The sequence below is a fragment of the Taudactylus pleione genome, unplaced genomic scaffold (genome assembly GCF_031769625.1).
Source record: "Taudactylus pleione unplaced genomic scaffold, aTauple2 ptg000015l, whole genome shotgun sequence".
NCBI classification, from domain to species: domain Eukaryota; kingdom Metazoa; phylum Chordata; class Amphibia; order Anura; family Myobatrachidae; genus Taudactylus; species Taudactylus pleione.
This window is the reverse complement of record NW_028284417.1, coordinates 11,610,478-11,630,116: the sequence shown is the minus strand read 5'-3', so window position 1 is coordinate 11,630,116 and position 19,639 is coordinate 11,610,478. Positions and strand designations below refer to the sequence as shown.

General features: G+C 43.6%; 1 protein-coding gene across 1 annotated transcript in view; it reads left to right on the top strand.

The window, feature by feature from the left end:
• The window catches only part of PHIP (PHIP subunit of CUL4-Ring ligase complex), a 228,528-nt gene extending 210,246 nt beyond the window's left edge, over nucleotides 1-18,282 (top strand). The window contains exons 37-40 of the mRNA XM_088471636.1: nucleotides 4,380-4,543; nucleotides 4,748-5,004; nucleotides 14,763-14,921; nucleotides 15,992-18,282. Of these exons, the coding sequence (XP_088327762.1) occupies nucleotides 4,380-4,543; nucleotides 4,748-5,004; nucleotides 14,763-14,921; nucleotides 15,992-16,713 (1,302 nt within the window). The 3' untranslated portion in view covers nucleotides 16,714-18,282. The remainder of the gene's footprint in view (nucleotides 1-4,379; nucleotides 4,544-4,747; nucleotides 5,005-14,762; nucleotides 14,922-15,991) is intronic.
• Nucleotides 18,283-19,639: the final 1,357 nt, after the last annotated feature.

Below are 19,639 nucleotides of genomic sequence, written 5' to 3'. Positions count from 1 at the left end.
CAGGACTGAAGAATAGCTGGCTCAGGACACTCTGTATAACATGTCAGGAGATGATTGGGTGATACCTAATCATACATAGTAATAAAGGTTTAAGTACAGGATCTTTAGTAAAGGTGTTTATTGCTCAGAGATAACTATTAAATGGGCAGTTACACACATGCACCAATACTTTAAGGTAGTGAAAATGTAAATTTTAAAAGATTAAAAAGTACTTACTCTGGTGTGTGGAAGAGATCAGTGTTAGTCATTTTGTGTTCCGTTACCGCTCCAGTACTTGTGATCTAGACTGTTGTGGTGCCTAGTTATGATCTACTAGTGGGGTCACGTCAGCCAAGGTAGAAGGGTTACGCTTCTCCCTCACACTGGCAGTGTGTGGATAGGTAGAAGAACAAACCTCCCTCACACGGAGTCCAATGTTAAAAAATGATGGTGGCTACTCCTGTTAGAGATAACTGAATCAACCTTGACTTGTTAAACGGTCAAAAGGCTGAATACCATCCAGCCAGCATTTATGTGTAAAGGTATTTTGTTACTAACGATTTTTTGAACGATTTAACTGTAACGATATCGTTCAATCTTTGAAAAAATCGTTCAGTTTCTGAGTTATAACTAACTATTATAGTTCATGCGCTTTCCCGTTTGTAATTTGTAGTTCATTCTGACTGACCAACTGAACGATTTTCATTAAGGGAAGTTACAAAAATCGTTTGTAGTTCAAAAAATTGTTCATTACACTTTAAAAAATCTGACAGAAAATTGTTCAAAAAATTGTTAGTAACAAAATAGTTACGTGTGTATGCAGCTTTAGACTATAAATGGCAGAAATTGTGCATTTTTCATTCAATGGGGGACTGGGGAATAGGGTGAGCTTGCAGGAGCCTGGGCACCAAGAAGTTAACTACTTTTCAAGCAGCACAGACTGTTCTCCCCAGTGTGAGCGGCTGTCTCTCTGCGTTTCCCAGGGTTATTCTTTTACCATTCGGGAATGACCTCTGGTCAGGGCACGCTAACAGCAGTTAGCGCGCCCTGACCAGAACTTTAGACTGGTTTAGCCGTTTTACACTGCTAAACCCGGGACGAAGAGGGCGATAATTAGTGAGCGCCCAGAACAATTGAATTGCAACACCCCAGCGCTCATTAATTATCAGGCTTAAAAAAAACAATTGAATCGTCCCCGTTGTGTCTGGTGGTTTGTGTACCAGTCTTCTCCTCTGTTCTTTGGGCTCGTTAAGAATAACTGACTTCCCAGGCTCCAGGCAGGGTATAGGGGAGGAGGAACCTGTTCCTCTTGAAAAGAAGTTAACTCCTTGCTGCCCAGGCTCCTGCAGCTCACCCTATACCCCAGTGTCCCCCATGGACTCAGAAAAATATGAGATATGGTAAGAACTTATCCTTATCTCTATTTCTACGAAGTCCATAGGGTTCCACAGGATATCTTGGGGTATAGGTGTGACGTCAGTCATCGGGCACCAAAGAGTTAAGCTTTCAGCCTCCCAGGATGCACTAGGTCCCCCTCCTATACCCCGCCCCCGAGCCAAGGCATCTCAGTTAGTTACCAAGCCATAGGCCGGAGGAGGAGAAGGAAGAGAGAGAACAAAGATCTGGACACATACAAGAATCACATTCTCACCAGAGGGAGACGGAAAACCGGTGACCAGAGCAAAGCCCATCTGCAGCACAGGTGCGACAGGGCGGGAGTCCTGTGGAACCCTATGGACTTCGTAGAAATAGAGATAACAAGGGTAAGTTCTTACCATATCTCATATTTTCTACTTCAGGGTCCATAGGGTATCCACAGGATACCTTGGGGATGTCCCAAAGCAGTATCCTTTTTGGAATCTGCGTCCGCCTTCCAGGATCGCAGCCACAAGGTGCGACGAGCAGCTACCGCTGCTGAAGAAATCCTAGACACCAGAGTACTAATGTCTAGGGCCGCCTCGTTGATGTAGGTGGCCGAATCACGGAGATTGCCAATCAACTCTGCCTGTTCGGCCGGACAGTCGGAATCAAAAGAAGCCTCTAATGAATCCGCCCAGCGCTCCATCGCTCTGGCAACCCAGCAAATGGCCATAGCCGGCCGTGCTGCCCCCCCCGCAAGGGAATAAGCGGACTTCAGGCAGATCTCCACCTTGCGGTCCGTAGCATCCTTAAGGGAGGACATGGATGGCATCGGCAATGTGGCACTACGGACAAGACTGGTCACGTGAGAATCCACTTGTGGAGGGGATTCCCACTTTGCAAAATAATTATCCGCGAACGGATAAGCCACCGCCAGGTGTCTCTGCGGCTGGTATCTTTTGCCAGGCTGTTTCCACGCCTCCTCTAAATGGTCCACCAACTGACCCGAAAGTGGAAAGACTGTGGCATCGCCCTTCACATCTTTGAAAAAGGCATACTTAGATTTAGCCGCTGGGGGAACTTCGTCCTCAATCACCAAGGCTGTGCGGACCGCCCGAATAAGTCCAGGAATATATACTTTGGACTTAGCATCAGCGTCCTTAGCACGGAGAGGTTCCTGATCGTAAGGATCCAGAATCTCCCCATCATCAGACGTCCCCTCGTCATCCTCATAAGGAGCCGACAGAGACGCCACCGGCCGTTTATGCGGCCGCATCACAGACTCCCCTTGCAACACATCCGACAAGTGCTGTACAGAACTCGTCAGGGAGTTAACCCACGCTGGCTCCTGAGAAACCGGGAGCGGGGAAATAGGGAGACTGTGGGGTACCACCAATTGTCGTGGGAAACCCTGCATGGGTGACGACACCACTGACTGCTGGGACAAACCCATCGGTGTAAACGCGGGCTGCGGAGCTAACTGGCCCACTAAGGCTGTAAGCGCTTGAGCGAAACAAGCCCAGGGCGGCTCCTGTACCGGTGCAGTAACCGTAAGAGGCCGCGCCATAGACAAACACTGCCGGCAGAGGCCCTCCGCGCTACCCCCCCCCCCCTCCGCTAACGGTACTTTACACGTAGTACACTGTAGCCGGAGGAGAAAATCACTTTCAGACATGATGGCACCACGTATGTGACCCCTCTCACCAATTATATATTTAAGAGGCGAGAGACCACCCTGCAGTACCGCACCGCAAGGGCTTAGCAGAAAAAACAGCGACAGTATAAAGCTGACAGTTTAGAAAAAAAGTTACAGGCAGCAGCGCTAGCACAGTCACATACAATGCAGAGAAATAACAATTCCTGCACTAACAGCGCTGATCACTCAACTACACAGACACAGGGCCTGGTAGGACACAGCGCTGCATACACAGGCCTGACCACAGCGGAGGAGAGTTATGCGGGGGGACCCAGACCACGATGCTTCCAATGCAGGCTTCCAGCAGCGTTCACCATGCTTCAGAAAAGATGGCCACCGAGGAGCAGAGAGAAGGCTGGCCTGGGGGAGGAGCGCTGACACAGGGCCAGTCAGCACAGTGCAGAGAGGGCTGTGTGCAGCGGGGGAGGCGCCGGCTGTGAGACAGGGAAGGCGCGCTCCCCTGGCATGCATTTAACCCCTGGGACGCCGCAGCGCTACCGCTCTGCTGCAGGGGGTAGTGGAAGCGCAGGTTGGTCGCCTGGCTCCACGCTGCAGCCAGTCCCCAGGGAGCCCCCTGCCTGGGGACTTAGGACCATGTGGGACCCCGCTTCTTACCTCTGTCCCCCTTGAATCCGGCCATGGTCCGGAACATCTGGGGTCACCGCTAGCTGTGACCCCAGATGTCCACCAGCATCCCCGGATCAGTACCGGCATTCTGGTACCGGCGGGTTGTAGGGAAGACAGCATGGACGGCAGGACTGACTGTCCATGCTGTTCATCCAGATGTGCAGCCACAGCTGCATGAAGAAAAAGCTTCAGGGGCTCTTCTAAGCCCCCCTCTAGCAGGTGCCTCCGACTACGGCCGGGCACCAAACGAAACTGAGATGCCTTGGCTCGGGGGCGGGGTATAGGAGGGGGACCTAGTGCATCCTGGGAGGCTGAAAGCTTAACTCTTTGGTGCCCGATGACTGACGTCACACCTATACCCCAAGGTATCCTGTGGATACCCTATGGACCCTGAAGTAGAAAAAAAGATTTTACAGGTAAGACAAAATCCCCTTATTCTGTATTGCACACTTTAATCACTTTACACACTGATTTTACATTTGCACAAGGCACATTGCGCTGATGGTACTGAAGAAACCATGTCTCGCAGCATGTAGAAGACTGTGGGAAGTGGAATCTGCCACATAGCTTAAACTGTCCATAACTGAGTATTAATATGCAAGCTGTACAAGGCTAGAAGCATAACTTGAAATAAACCTGTTTCTATTTGTAGGTTGTATGTGGATTTTTATATAAAAATATTTAGATCGTTTAAACCAATGCATTCGGTTTCCACTAGATATACAGCATGAGTTTGCGGCTCTCTGCATTCTTTGAGGAACGTGTTAGCACCATATTGTCAGATTATCAGTCTGCTATCAAGTTTCATCAGAGGAACACATTAACCAAACGCAAGAAGAGACGGAATCGCAGCAGCTCTTCTAGCAGCAGCACAGCATCCAGGTATTTCCAGAAACCTTATTCAGTAACCGTTCATGTAGGGTGTTATAATCATGCAGGCATTGCGGTAGCCAATATAAATTGACAATATTATGTGGACAGTAAAATGCTTTTCATATAGTGTGGTATTTTTAGTTTTGTGTGATGCAATTTCCACCTAAACTCTTTGATCTCTCCAGTCTTATATCTGCATACTTTTTATTTTAGCCCTGAAAGGAAAAGAAAATATGTAAGGCATCAATCCAAACAAGAAACTACAGTGATGTCTCCAGGACCAGCACCCCAACGTTTATTGGCTCAAAAAGTGCTGATAAATGGCAAGGGGGCAGAGTCTAGTCCTGTGGCTCGAACGCGAAGTTATAGGCGTCACATAGAGCCAGCTGTTGCTGATCAACCGTCTACATCTTTAACAACTAAACTCGTGGTTACGCGGCCTAATAATGCTGCAATTCCAGGAAAGTCTGGTATGTTGTCTTTAAGGATTCACTATCTATACAAAAATAAAACCTTTCTTCCTTATCTAGGAAAATAACTACAAACTAGTGAAGTTTTACATATGGAGAATAGGTTCTTTTAACTTTAGACCCCCATTAATCAGGCGTCCGATCCTACGATCGGATCGGAAACGCTGATCCGCCTGTCGGAAAAGCCGACCGGCTGCCATTGATGATCTGCGATCCATTGCAGGATCTGTAAAATTCTACATGTTAAATTTCACCGATGTGCCAATCACTATCATTTTTGTTAGTGATTGGCATATCTGTGAAATCCAACATCCATGACGGGTAGCAGGAACGCAGCGATCCATTGCTGATGTATGGGGGTGTTAAGATCTTGAATGAAATAGGTGGGATTATAACTTGTTTAACATTAGGAATTGCATATGTATCGTTACCCCACCCTCTCTATGTGCCTGATTGCAATATTATAAATTGTGGCATAAGAGGGTCAATCCACTTTGACAAATAGAGAAGTGGCCTTAGCCCTTTCATTAGGCTGGTTTCATAATTCATCCAATTTTCTTATGTTGTAGACCAATGTGTCCTTCTCCTTCAAGAGAATCATATATATTACCCTTAATCTCACAAATACAGAAAAAGACCACAAAATGTTTAATTCTCTCCACATGCCCCTCAGACCCCGAAACTTCATCCATAGTTCATCCACATTCCTTTAGACCCCCCTTGCCACAAAATGCCCCTACATACTACAAGTACAATACTGCTTATATGTCACTAAGAACTCACCATGCTTCCTAACTCTCAATTGTGAGCACCAGTGGCCTACCACATTAATAACTACCACTATTCAACTAATGATCCCTAATCAACAATTACCAAAATATAACCTTGCTCAAATGTCTACTTCCCTTAACACTTTTTACCCCAGAGACGGAAGGGAGTTTATGGTACAGACCCGTGTCCCCATTCTTCTTCTGTAGTTACATGATGCAGAAGCAACTTCCTTCAATCAGCTACTTTCACAGACCACTTCATCTGTGGACTCAGCTCTGAGATAGAGCAGCAGCTTTATAAATTTGGGGCCACAGGTGAAGGCTTACCAGGCTGGCTGTTTGTGGGCTACCAGTTGCTAATCAGTGTTGTGCTGTAGAAAAATTGATGGTGTCCAAAGCATCTCATTACAATGAAAACAAACATCTGGTTGCTATTGGCAACACCACTTTTTCTATACTGTTTCTTGTGCAATACCTTACATAAATATTCAAATGCTCGGGATAGTGTATGATGTATTCATCCACTGTAACTGAATGTTGAAGTGCATTTAAAAAAAAGTGTGGGTGTGATGTAGAGATGTACGCTATTCCTATTCATTGTTTACGTAGATGACTGAGATTCTGCAGTCTGCGCATGTGTCGGAGTCGCACGGTGCATGTGTAAAAGTCTATTACTGTAGTCACTTGCAGTGACTGTGTTAATGCAGGGTGGTTGACAATCGGGCAACTATTTGGGGAGGTAGTGGCTGCAAAAATGCAGGCGTGTTGTGACCATTTTTGGGGAGGGTCACACTCTGCATCTGCGATCCAGTGCCCACATAACATGGGCTGGCATTTTGGCACACGTCGCCATTCTCCACGACCATCGGTCTACTCAGAAGTCCGATTATCGAAGAATCTACGACCCATGCGGTGTCTTTCTACAGTGTCACTTGAATTTGTGAAGCCACAGGTGAGCATATCAATACATATACCAGCGGCGGCAATATTTACGTGTTCTCACACAGCAGTGTACAAAGGCTCTCTGCACATGGAGGACCCCAGTCGCAGCCAGATGCAACATCAGCTCAAGCGCACCTATCACCTGGAGACCACCGGCGGTGCTGACAAGCAGGCGTGCAAGGTGGCAGGGGTCTGCAGAGCTCAGCGGCCCTTCACTATAATATTGGGTGGCCATGCCCTGGGTCATCTGTCAGCAGGGGGAGGTAGGCTCTACCCGTTAGCCCCTCCCTCGTTCCATGGTGTGATTCCTCACTGAGGCTTCCTGCCATGGGTTTACTCCTTCTCCTCCTCTTTCCTCCCTTGGGCAAATGCTAAGCAGCCATTTCAGAGCTGTGCTGCCTGCAGTTAGTCTTCAGAGAGGTTTGGCTCCTGTCTCACTGTATTCCCCTCCTCAGGTCAGGTTATCCATCCAGCCGACTGGGGTTGGATTGTTGAGCATTATCTGCATATTATTGTTGTTACTATTATTGCATTGAATGCGACTCTGTGCTTGTTCTCATTTTTCACACTATTGTCTGTTTTTCTATAGCTATGAAAGGGTTTAACTCCCCTTCTGTTGCCCCACTCAAATTAAGTTAAATTTGTGTAGCCCTACATTCAGTGCACTTTTCCCTATTGCACACCCCTGTTATATAACTAGATGTACGGGACTTTTCTTTGTTCCAAGAACAAAGCACCAAAGGAGATGGAGGCTCCTTTGCTGCGTTCATGTAGATCTTGTTCTGCCGGTCTGTCCCCACAGGATGTGGCCCAGGACGGCCTCTGTATCTTGTGTTGCTCTGGCATGCAGCGAAATGTCCCATATACTGCTTCCAGCTAGGAACCGACATGGGCAGCCAACTTGTTGCAGGTAATGTCGCAGTTGGTGGATCACCTTACAGCTCCCGCGCCTATCCTTCCTACTTTCGGGGTCCAAGCCGCCCCTATTATGCAGCCTCATTTGAAGCTGCCTGCGCTGGAACCCCCATGGATGAGCACCTTCTCACAATCTGTGCAGGGCTTAGAACAGGTGTCTGCCTCCTTTCAACAAATGCTGGATGGGTACCATACTTCTGGATGCAGACTGTCCAGGCGTGAGAGCTCTATCCCCCAGATAGTTGAGGTTTCTGATTGCCTCTGAGGATGACACTGTCTGTTCAGGAGGAGCCTCTCCCTCAAGTGGATATTGTTGCCTTATTTAGGGCAGTCAGATCGATCCATTCTATTGAGGACGAGGAACTGGCTCCTAGACCAAAGGTGCCGGTTTTCAAACGTCAGAAAAAGGTCTGTGGAGTTTCCTAAATCTAAACAGTATGAGGAAATACTAGCTGAAGCTTGGATCGTTCTTAACAGGTGGTTTCGGGTCTCCAAGCGCATTGTGTCCTTTTACTCGCTCTCTGCCGAGGAGCATAGCAAATGGGAGTCTCCTCCTCCTGTGGATGCGCACATTGCCCGTCAAAAGTTCTACCCTTCCTATTTCAAATACAGCTTCCCTCAAGGATCCGAGGGACAGGAAGTCGGAAAATTTCCTTAAGGGAATTTATACACATGCAGGTGCAATTGCACGTTCGGCCATGGTGTTTGCATGGGTGGCTAAGGCGATTAGCACACGCCCTGGAAGGGAGGACCTTATGTCCGGGGGCCCATGGCAACCAGCTATTACCTCTGGTGGCACATATCAAGCAGGCCGTTTCTTATCTAGATGAAGCGGCTCTTGACACCGGCATCTTAACTTCCAAAGTGTCAGCTTCTTCTGTGTCTGGCTGCGCTCCTGATGCGCTGACTCAGACCCTAAGAAGGCCCTTCCTTATTCCAGTGACGTTCTATTTGGACCAAAATTGGATAAAATAGTGGCTGGCTTTCAAGACAGCATTTCTACCTTCGGCAGCAGCCCCTAGAACTCGGGCATCCTCCTTTCGCCCACAAGGGGCAGTTTTTCTTTCTAGGTTCCAGAATTCTTCCGTTAAGACCTCCAAGCCCAGAAGCGAGCAGCCCTGGCCTACCGATTGATGGGGCAGGCCTCTCCCTGGGGGACCCCAGCATGGGAAGCCAGCTTCTGCTTTTCTCCGACGTCTGGATGACAACCGCTTTGAACACCTGGGTTTGTGGCGTAGTCTCGCAGGGCTACGCTTTGACTTTCAGGAGACTCCCGCCACAGGTTTTTTTACCACAGGCCTTCCTGGAAAAACAAAAGTGCTGCGGGAGTCAATTTGTTCTCTGCTAGCCTCCAAGGTAATAGTCCCTGTCCCTCAGGAGCAGAGGGGCTCTGGCTTCTACGCCAATCTTTTCTTGGTTCAGAAGCCGAAGTGCTCCTTCCGCCCAATTCTCAACCTCAAATCCCTCAAGTATTTGCGGGTCCCCCAAGTGCCGTATGGAGTCTTTGCGCTCCATCATTTCGGCCTTGGAATCTGTGGATTTCATGACCTCCTTAGATATCCTGGATGCTTATTTACATGTGCCTTTCCGGCTCAGTCACCAGCTTTTCCTCCAGTTTGCAATAAAAGAGTACTACCAGTTTTGGGCCCTGCCCTTTGGTCTTTCCATCTCTCCTTGTGTGTTCGCAAAGGTCATGGCAGCTCACTTGCAGCACAAGGGTATCAGAATTCTCCCTTACCTGAACAATCTACTTATCTTAGCCAGATCTCCAGATATGCTTAAGGAGCACCTTCGCCTCACAATAGGTCTTCTATAGTCACACGGGTGGGTCATCAAGTGGAAGAAGTCCTCCGACTCCGGCCCAGGAGGTGATCCACCTGGGGGCCCTGTTGGATTCATGGCTTCAGAGAGTGTTTCTCCCAGTGGACAAGATTCAGGATTTACAGGACAGAATACAAGGGTTCTTACTTCATCGCCGGGTGTCATTTCACACCTGCATGTGGTTCCTGGGATCTCTGGTCTCCACCTTCGACATGGTGGAGTACGCCCAGTTTCACTCCCGGCCTCTCCAAGGTGGAGATTCTGACTCATCGGAACAAATCCCATGTCCAGATCAAGTTGCAGACAATCGCGCTCTCTCGGGAGGTTAGTCTCTCCCTTGCGTGGTGGCTCCAGAGCTCCCACTTCGACATGGGCCTTCCCTTCCGGATTCTGGACTGGGTCCTTATCACCACAGATGCCTATCTTTGTGGGTGGGGAGCTGTAACCTGCCAGCAGTCCTTCCAGGGTCAGTGGACGGCTCAGGAGAGCAGTCTCCTGATCAATGTCCTGGAACTTCGAGCGGTCTGCAGGAGACTGCCAGGCTCAGCAATTCCTTCAGCATCGCCCAGTCCAGGTCAGTGAACAACTCTTCCTTTGTTGGGGGAGCATCATGTTCCCGCTCTGTTGGCAGTTTTCATTCCAGGGGTCCACAATTGGGAAGTGGACTTTCTAAACGTTCTAAGTTTCCAAGACGTCTACTCTGGCAAGTGGGCCCTTCATCCGGACGTCTTTCAGCTCCTAGTTCATCGTTGGGGCTTGTCGGAAGTTGATCTGATGGTGTCTCTGTACAACCGCATGGTACAGATCTCGTACCAGAGACCCGGGGGCTCTTCTGGTGGATGCCTTGATGGTTCGGTGGACTTTCAATCTCACATATTCCTCTAATCTCACTTCTGTCGAGTGTTCTCCGCAAGTTCAAGTTGGAAGGCGGCACCTTGATTCTGATAGCTCCCGATTGGCCGTGGAGGGCTTGCTACGCAGGTCTTCTGAGCCTCTCTGTCGACGCCCCACTGCGTCTTCCTCCACGTCTGTCTCCGGGCCTGTGCTTCCACCCAGATCTGACACTCTTCGCTTTAAAGGGGTGGCTAATTGAGTCATCCATCTTGAGAGCTAAAGTTTTTTTGCAGTCAGTCATTCGCACCATATTAAATGCGCGGACACCTCCTTCTGCCAAACTTTATCATCTGATATTGCGCGCTTTCTTCTGGTGTTCTTCCAGAGGTTTTAAACCCAGATCTTTCCGGCTTTCCCGATTTCTCTCATTTCTACAGACCGGCCTGGATTTGGGTCTTCGTATGTCTTCCTTAAAGGTACAGGTCTCGCCCCTTTCAGTTCTCTTTCAGAGACAGATTGCCTTGATGCCGGATGTTTGTACTCTTTCAGGGAGTTCTATACGTGCAGCCTCCGTTTGTTCCTCCGGTGGATGCCTGGTGCTTCAGGCTCTTCAGTCACCTCCCTTAGAGCCTTTGGATTCGGTGGGCCTTCGTTGGCTCACGTGGAAGGCTACTTTTCTTCTGGCTATTGCTTCGGCGAGTGTCTGACTTGAGCGCTCTGTCGTGTCGCTCTACTTTTTGGTCCTTTCGGACCGAGAGGCAGCACAGAGACCAAAGGTAACCCTGAAGGAGCTGCAGAGTTCCACAGCAGAGACTGGTGTATCTGTGCATGTGACCACAATAAGACGTACACTCCATAGAGCTGGGATTTATGGAAGAGTGGTCAGAAAAAAGCCATTACTTAGTGATAAAAATAAGATGACACGATTTGAGTTTGCCAAAAGGCATGTGGGCGACTCCCCAAATGTATGGAGGAAGGTGCTCCGGTCAGATGAGACTAAAATTTTAACTTTTCGGCCACCAAGGAAAATGCTATGTCTGGCGCAAACCTAACACATCCCATCACCCCAAGAACGCCATCCTCACAGTGAAACATGGTGGTGGCACCATCATGGTGTGGGGATGTTTTTCAGCAGCAGGGACTGGGAAACTGATTCGAGTCGAGGGAAAGACGGATGGTGCTAAATACAGGGATGTTCTTGAGCAAAACCTGGTTCAGTCTGCCTGTGATTTGAGACTGGGACGGAGGTTCACCTTCCAGAAGGACAATGACCCGAAGCATACTGCTAAAGTAACACTCGAGTGGCTTAAGGGGAAACATTTAAATGTGTTGGAATGGCCTAGTCAAAGTCGAGATCTCAATCCAATTGAGAATCTGTGGTCAGACTTGAAGATTGCTGTTCACAAGTGGAAACCATCCGACATGAAGGAGCTGGAGCAGTTTCGCCTTGAGTAATGGGCAAAAATTCCAGGGCCAAGATGTGGCAAGCTCATAGAGACTTAGCCAAAGCGACTTGCAGGTGTAATTGCTGCAAAAGGTGGCTTGACAAAGTACTGACTTTATGGGGGTGAATAGTTATGCACACTGAAGTTTTCTCTTATGTTGTCCTAAATGTTGTTTCACAATATAAAAAAAAACACAACTTCTTCACAGTTGTAGGCATGTTCTGTGAATGAAATGTTGCACACCTTCAAACAATCCATTTTAATTCCAGGTTGTGAGGCAACAAAACATGAAAACTGAATACTTTTGCAAAGCACTGTATATGAGCTACCATTCTGCATCCAATACATAGGGTCAGAGCATATGATATTGTTATTTCTCTGTGTGATATTATAGGCTGGGCATACCTATTACCAGCTGCACAACCCGCATAATCCGGTTCATGTCCTCAGTGCGTAGGGACCGCACCAATAAGCTACTTCCAAGGATGCAACCATTGGCTTAGGCACGCTCCGGAAACAGGGCCGACGCCCGTTTTCTGGAATGCTCCCCGTTGCCGCCCCCAAATGCCAAAAGGATGTCAATCATGCTGTGACTTTTGGGGCACTGCGACCAAAGTCGCACGACCAGATCTGTACATGCGTAGTGCGGCTCCTGCACATGTGCAGATCATTAACCTTCAGTGAAATAGGTGGGGTGTGACATACCCCAACAAGATTTAAACTCCTATAACTGTTAAAAAAAAATACTGCGCTCTAGTTGCCGTTTCCTGTAGCTGGAGTTGCAATGTTGCCAGTTTGTGTAATGACGGCAGTTTAGTGCTGCGAGCGCGCTAGCACAGCGAGTACACATGCGGAAAGTGCGTGAGCATCTAATTCCCCACCTGGTTCTGCATGTTTTGATGTAAGCATTAAGACTGAGCTAAAGTTTATCTTAATTATTTCAAAATATTCAGAAGTTTAATTTTTATAACGATTGTGATTCAAATGTGTTGTAAAGATCTTTTTCGAAAAAGTTAGACGTGTAACTTCAGTTTGTAAAAAACACTTTATTTTTTTGTTTTCTTGTTTTAAAGATTAAAGAATGTATTCCATTTTTTATTTGTTTTAATTTTATACCTTAAGGGACTAGAATAGATGTTATGACAGTCGGTTTTAATGTCTTTCTAAATTATTATACTTATGGTGAAGTATATCATTGGGTATGAGACCACCATACATGGTTTGCCATGTTAATTTTTTTTCACCTGGTTCACAGAAGGTTAAACATTGGAGATTTACGTAAATATTGGTTTTACGTAAATCTCTGAATCAGGCAGTGTGTTCATTCATAGAAAATATTGACTTACGTGAATTACTGTGCAGTTTTGCATAAATGCATTTGTAGAGGAGTTTGAAGTTTTTTTTTTTTTTGTTTTTTTTTATACAGCCGCTGTTTAAAATTGTATTTAAATACCTTAAACTAAATTGAAAAATACAATGACAGGATATCGGATTTTTCCGTATTTTGGAATATTTGCATACCATAATGAAATATCTTTGGAGTGGGACCCAAATCTAAACACAGAATGCATTTGTTTCATATACACTTTATACACAGCCTGCAGGTAATTCTGCAGGTAATTTTATACAGTATTTTAATAATTTTGTGCATCACAGTTTCTGTACATACATGAAATTCATTTGTTTCATATACACCTTATACAAACAGCCTGAATGTAATTTTATACAATATTTTTAATAATTTCATGCCTTAAATCAAGTTTGTATACACTGAACCATCAGAAAGCAAAGGTGTCACTATCTGTCATTCTCCAGAAATGCGTATATCGGAATATTTGGATATGGGAGACTCAACCTGTAATTGAAATGGTTAAAACCAAGTTTGATTTGGAGCCCTTCTGTATGAACTTAAAGCCTGATTCAGACTTGTATGCAAACTCTCGGGTTTGTGTGCAAGTCTGATGGCAGGAGAACTGCTAGTGTGCATTACCCGTTCTACACATGTGCAGAATGGATCTTGCAAGATCACTCACAGTGCCTCCTAAGCTGCAGCATGTTTGACATGGGACTGTTTGAAGACTGCGACACTGACCCTTTTACAAAACGTTCTTGTGTTGCCCCTGCTTTGTAGGCGGAACGAGGTCAGGGTCTGCCTTCAAACACAGATTAAGTCTTCCCAATAAAGCAGTTACAGCTGTCAGATGACTGCGACCATCTTATGCTGTATCATCGGATCTGCAATGCCGCCAGGAGGCATCTTTTTTTTTCTTCAGACATCACCTACTGCATTAGTATATTTTGGCATCGTTGCTGCGCCCAAAGACGGAGCAGTGATGCTCATAGCGTACAACTCTGAATCAGGCCCTTAGATGCATTAAATTCGGGTGTGGAGATTTTTATACGGGGGGGGAAGGAGTCCTTCTGGTTTAGTGAAGCTAAGGATGTGAAGAGGTAGTGGTCTCAAATGTGTACCAACAATTTATTCTGCTTAGTCATGTCAAGTGTAGATACACATTACATGCTGTTTGTATATCACGTTTGAGCGGATTGAACCACTGAGCAGCAGGAACTAGAAAAATCAAGGAGTACGGGCAACCTTTTTTATGGGATTTGCTGCAATTATGTCTGTTAGAAGGTCCAGCATTATTCCTATTTTTTCCCTCAATATTGCGCTTTCCAAAAAGGCATTACAGCTGCAGTACTGTGGCTTCTCTTGTGGCTGACCAAGACTTCATCTTAATCTTTAAACAGTGCCGAGCCAATTTGATGTAAAATATATGGCAGTAATGGCTGCTCTGAATTCATTGACTCCAGGCAGGAATCAGAGGAATGCATGCCACTCAGATTGCATCAGGGACACTGGTCCAAGGGGCAAATTTAACGCTGCCTCTGCTTAGCAGTAAACATTGTTCCCTAAATTTTATATGGCTTCATAAATCTTACTCTGCATATATTTTAGTATATTTGTGTAAATAATGTTCCATTGTTGTGTGTAGAGTATTATTGACTCGTTTTGTCTTCTGTTCCATAGCAGTTATAGAAAACTCCATAAAACATTCCAGGAGTCAGGCAGCAAGTGCCAGCCAGCCAACAACCAGTCATCTGGCAAAGAACAGTATACCCAAAGAAAACTTGGAGAAAGAAAAACCACTGAAGCGTAGGATTAAGGGGTTGCCCAGCCCATCTCAAGGTAGCTCTCTATATCAAAAATTATTTTTTTAGAGAAAATGATCGCACGATCAGGACTATTTTTTAATTAACGTGGGTATGCGCGCTATCCAATTGAGGAAAAAAAATTTGGTAATTTTACAGAATTTTTTTTGAAAGAGTTTATACCCTAATAAACATAAAAGTACTGTTACCCAATATTTTTTTTATATATTTTATTACTGTCCCAAAGAAAAACATTTTGATATTTAAAAATGCTGCAAATTGCAGATTTGTGCATTATTTTTTTAAAAAGTAGTAAAAGATAATAACCAAACTCCTTTTATATAATTACAAATAAACTAGAATGAAAAATACCAAAAAAGGTAATTTTAGGTCAATTAAAAAAATTGTAAAAAAAAAAAAAATAAAGCAATTTTTTTGTTTTAATAATGTAGTTAAATTTGGGGTGCATATATTTATGAAAAGGTTGATTTTTGTGTAATTTGAGGCAATTTTTTTTAACAACCAATAATGACATGTAATTATTGAACTAATTAAGCTAACTGAAAAATTACAATTGGCTAATTAGTCATTAGGGGGGTGCCCAAGGTGTTCTGAAGCAAGTTCTGAGATTTTTAATTTAAAACTGATTTTCCCTGACTTTGCACCTGCTCTGGCACAGCGAGAAATAGAGTTCGTTATTTTAGACTTGTGTGGATTGGATGTGGTCAATATCCCGACCGCTGGGATTCCAGCGATCAGAATGCCGATGCTGGAATCCCGACACTAGTCAGAATACCAGCACCGGCATCCCAACCGCCGGGATTCGGAAGGTAAGTACTGTGGTTGGGGGAGGGTTAGGCACTAAGTGGGGAGGGTTAGGTTTAGGGTGCGGGAAGGGGGGGAGGTTAGGGTCAGTCACCTTGGAGGGTTAGGGTAGGGACAGAGGCAAGGTTAGAATACCGACCAAGTGTAGGTATTCTAACCCTGTCGGGATGCCGGCGTTAGGATTCCAACCGCCAGGATCCTGAACGCCGACATCCCGTGTGGATGTCTATAGCACATGAATTCCACTCTGAAGTAATGTCTCAATGTTTTAATACGTTGCAGCTGAAAGAAAAGGTGACCTATTGCCACCAGCAAGTGTTAAGGTAAATGGACACAGCAGCCTTCCCAACAAGCCAGCTGTAAAAGGGCGTCCTGGTCGTAAACCGAAGATTATCCTTAATAACAACAGTAACAATGACCACAACAATACTGTTCAAGTTGTACCTAAGAAAAGAGGGCGAAAGCCAAAATATCCGAGAAATGATGACCAGCAGCAAATTGTGCCCCAGAACACTCCTCAACCTGCTCTGCACACACTCAAAAAGATTAAGGAGCAGTCTACCTCTTCCTCTGGCAATTCTCATGTGGAGTTGAACATTAAGAGTGAGGATGAGGTACCAAAAAAACGGAGAGGTAGGAAACCAAAAGTAAAAACTGTACCACCGGAGGCAACTCTTGTCCCCCCCCCTCTTCTTTTACCAGTACACACCGAGCCACAATATGAAAGAGAAGAAAATGTTAAAATACAAACAAGAAGTAAATGTAGAAAGCCTGAGGAACCCATGGACATATCTACAGATGCATCTGAAGGCCTTAACCATTCAGAATCCCAAATGAGAACTAGAAATCAGGGGAGGAGGACGGCCTTTTACACTGAAGAGGATTCTGAAGAGGAACAGAGACAGCTGCTGTTTGAAGACACTACTCTAACTTTTGGAACTTCAAGCAGAGGAAGGGTTCGGAAATTAACAGAGAAAGCAAAAGCAAATTTAATAGGCTGGTAAACTTACTCGAAATGCAGCTTTCATAAAGAACATTTACTTTTGTGCTGCTATAAAGGATTAAAAACGCTTCTGGGGGAAGGGAAAGACATTTTTTGTCATAGAGATTTGTTTTATTTTTAAAGTTTGCTATTTATTGCCTATGGATTAGGTTTAAGCATTCAGTATGTATAGTTTTCAGTTTAAGGAAGTTTAGGCCAAACTTCGCTCAGTGCAGACACATAGAACAGCTAAAATGCATTCTTGGGCTCTGCACAGATGGAGAAAAAATGCCCTCATTAGCAATTGAATAGATATTTGATTCCTGATGGTACATTGCATTAAATGCAGATTTGGCATCTGTTTGGTGGTATCCTGACTGTGGTAAATGGCTGATAAAAATGTCCTAGCACAGACAAATATATAGTTTCTAAATATTACCTCTGATGTGGAGCAAAAAATACATAATCCTAGTCTTTGTGCATTATCTTATTACATAGGCAGTGAAAACTATTATATATATATATATATATATACGTATATCAGTGTATATTTATATATACTTATATATCCACATTGGAAAATAATTAATTTATGTCTAATTTTTCAGACCGTGATTCTAATATCAATAAATCAGATTAGTGTGCCAAAGACTGAGACTGAATGCAGCTAAAGCCTACAATTTGTGTCAGAATAGCGCACAATCTTTGTGTATATAACAGGTATACAAAAGAACTTGTATATTGCTTTCAAAATCCTGTAAGCTGTGCTCACTCCTCTTGTTTTGGTACTTTTGTTAATAAATGCAGTGGCAGGGTTCTTTCAAGAGACATTTTAAAATTGTCAAAAATGTACTAGCTTGAGAGTTAAATGAAATATATATAAATATATATATATTTTTATTTTATTGGTGTTTCCCACTTACGGGGAAATTTCTGTAAATGTGATTTTAGAAATACTGATTATTGCTATGATCATGTTGCCTAGATAGTTTAATTTTTTTTTTGTGTATAACAAAATCCCAACTTTCTTACTATATTATTCTTAGTTTGTTTTGTCATAGTTCCTTCCTGTCTAGACAAGGGGAGAAAAAACATGACTACATTTATATTTAACAAAATGTATATTGGAATGTGGCTTTAAATTTTTTTTTTTTTTTTGTCTCTTGGCAACATATTGTGATAATCAGTATTGTGAATGTTTTATGGTTTGAAATTGTACTGCTATGTTGGGAAACTACCTTCCTTGTTTAAATGTTTCTCCCAACATGCTTAACTGCAAAAATGTGTACATAATAAAAGATGTACATGTGTACACATGTAAATGTAATACACAGCATTTTTATAATCCAGGTATCAAAACTTTTACATGATTTTTTTAGGCAGACCTAGAATTGAAAACTAAATTTTAAAATGTCAATGTGTAGTTTGATTTTAAAGGTTAGGTAGGTTACTTAAAGGTCAAACCATTTTTCATGTAGTTTTGATTTTATAAAGTAATGTCAATGCACACTGTTTTATTTTTCATTAAAACTGTTCCCTGGTATTTCTATCACACTGACGAGAGTAAATAGAAATTTTGAGCAAAATATCATTTAATTTGTGTGCCTTGTATTTTTTTTTCTACAGAAATCCTGTACAATAAAATTGTCTATTTTAGCTGAATGTATTAAACAACGCACTGCTGTGGGAAAAGAAACTGTTCTTCATTTATGATGCGTACACTGCAGCACTATATTTCTCAGTAGTCATTTTATTAAAACCCTCCTATTTTGTCCATTTTAACAGTGTTTATACATTTTAAAGTGTTTGTATGAATACATCTAGGTTATTTTCCAGATACACCTCCCATATCCTAATTTGTATGAGTTAAAATGTTACCTATAATAGTTAAAAAAATATAATAGTTCTAAATGGAGACTCTTTAAAGGGTTGTCCACTTTTTGATTGCATTGCTTCATGTGTCCACATGCTGGGAAAAGAAGCCTCTTTCAGGTGTAAAGAATATTGAATTTGGAAAATGTTTGTTCTATAAAAGCTGTAGATTAGCAAGTTGAAAACAAATTGCTGAGATGTTACTTGTATCTGCTAAATTGCACAGCGAAGGATCGATCATGCTATGTAATTGTTTTTACTATTTAACATGGTTGCTATACTATAGTACCAATACCTCTAATGGGAAAAATGACACAACCTTTTATTTTAAAATGCTAGCGATCGGGAGAATTTGCATTACAGCTTATTAATGTACATCGTAAACAAAATACAGTAGAATACAATCAGTCCCTAACAGTTCTTGACGTCATTTATAGGAATGTTGTCCCTTCTTGCAGAAAACTGCATATGTTAGAGAAAGCACAGTGCATTGTTCTGATATACACGGTAGAAAAAGTAATGACACATGTTGTATAGACTATAGAAGCTACTCGTATTCGCCCTTTCATGCTGTGCTAAATTGTATTGTACGGTTTACTGTTTTTCTTTATACCATTGTTCAATCATCTGTTCTCATTACCTATAATACTGTACAGTATGTTAAAATACTTCATTAAGAACTGCACTTTTCTGAACATGGGTACCTTGTAGATAGCCAACAATATGACACATTTCAGTTAGGACTTCTGAAAAATAAAAAATAAACTTTTTCTGTTACTGTTTTTATTTGATTGCAGAGGACATCTCTAAGCCAGACACCAATTTATTGACACACCAAATATATGTTCATCTAGTCAGGTTTATAATGTTTTGAGCCATGAAATATCTGGGTAAGTTTGAGATCAGACGTTGTGCAAAATAAGCACTTATTTTTACATTTCAGAATTAGATTGTAGAGTAATTTCTTAATGTATTTGAAAGTATTATATACTGACCAATTTCTCCAATTTAAGCTTTTGCAAATATTGAGCATAAAAGGTCAGTGGTGAGTTATAATAAGGATGGATTGGTCATAC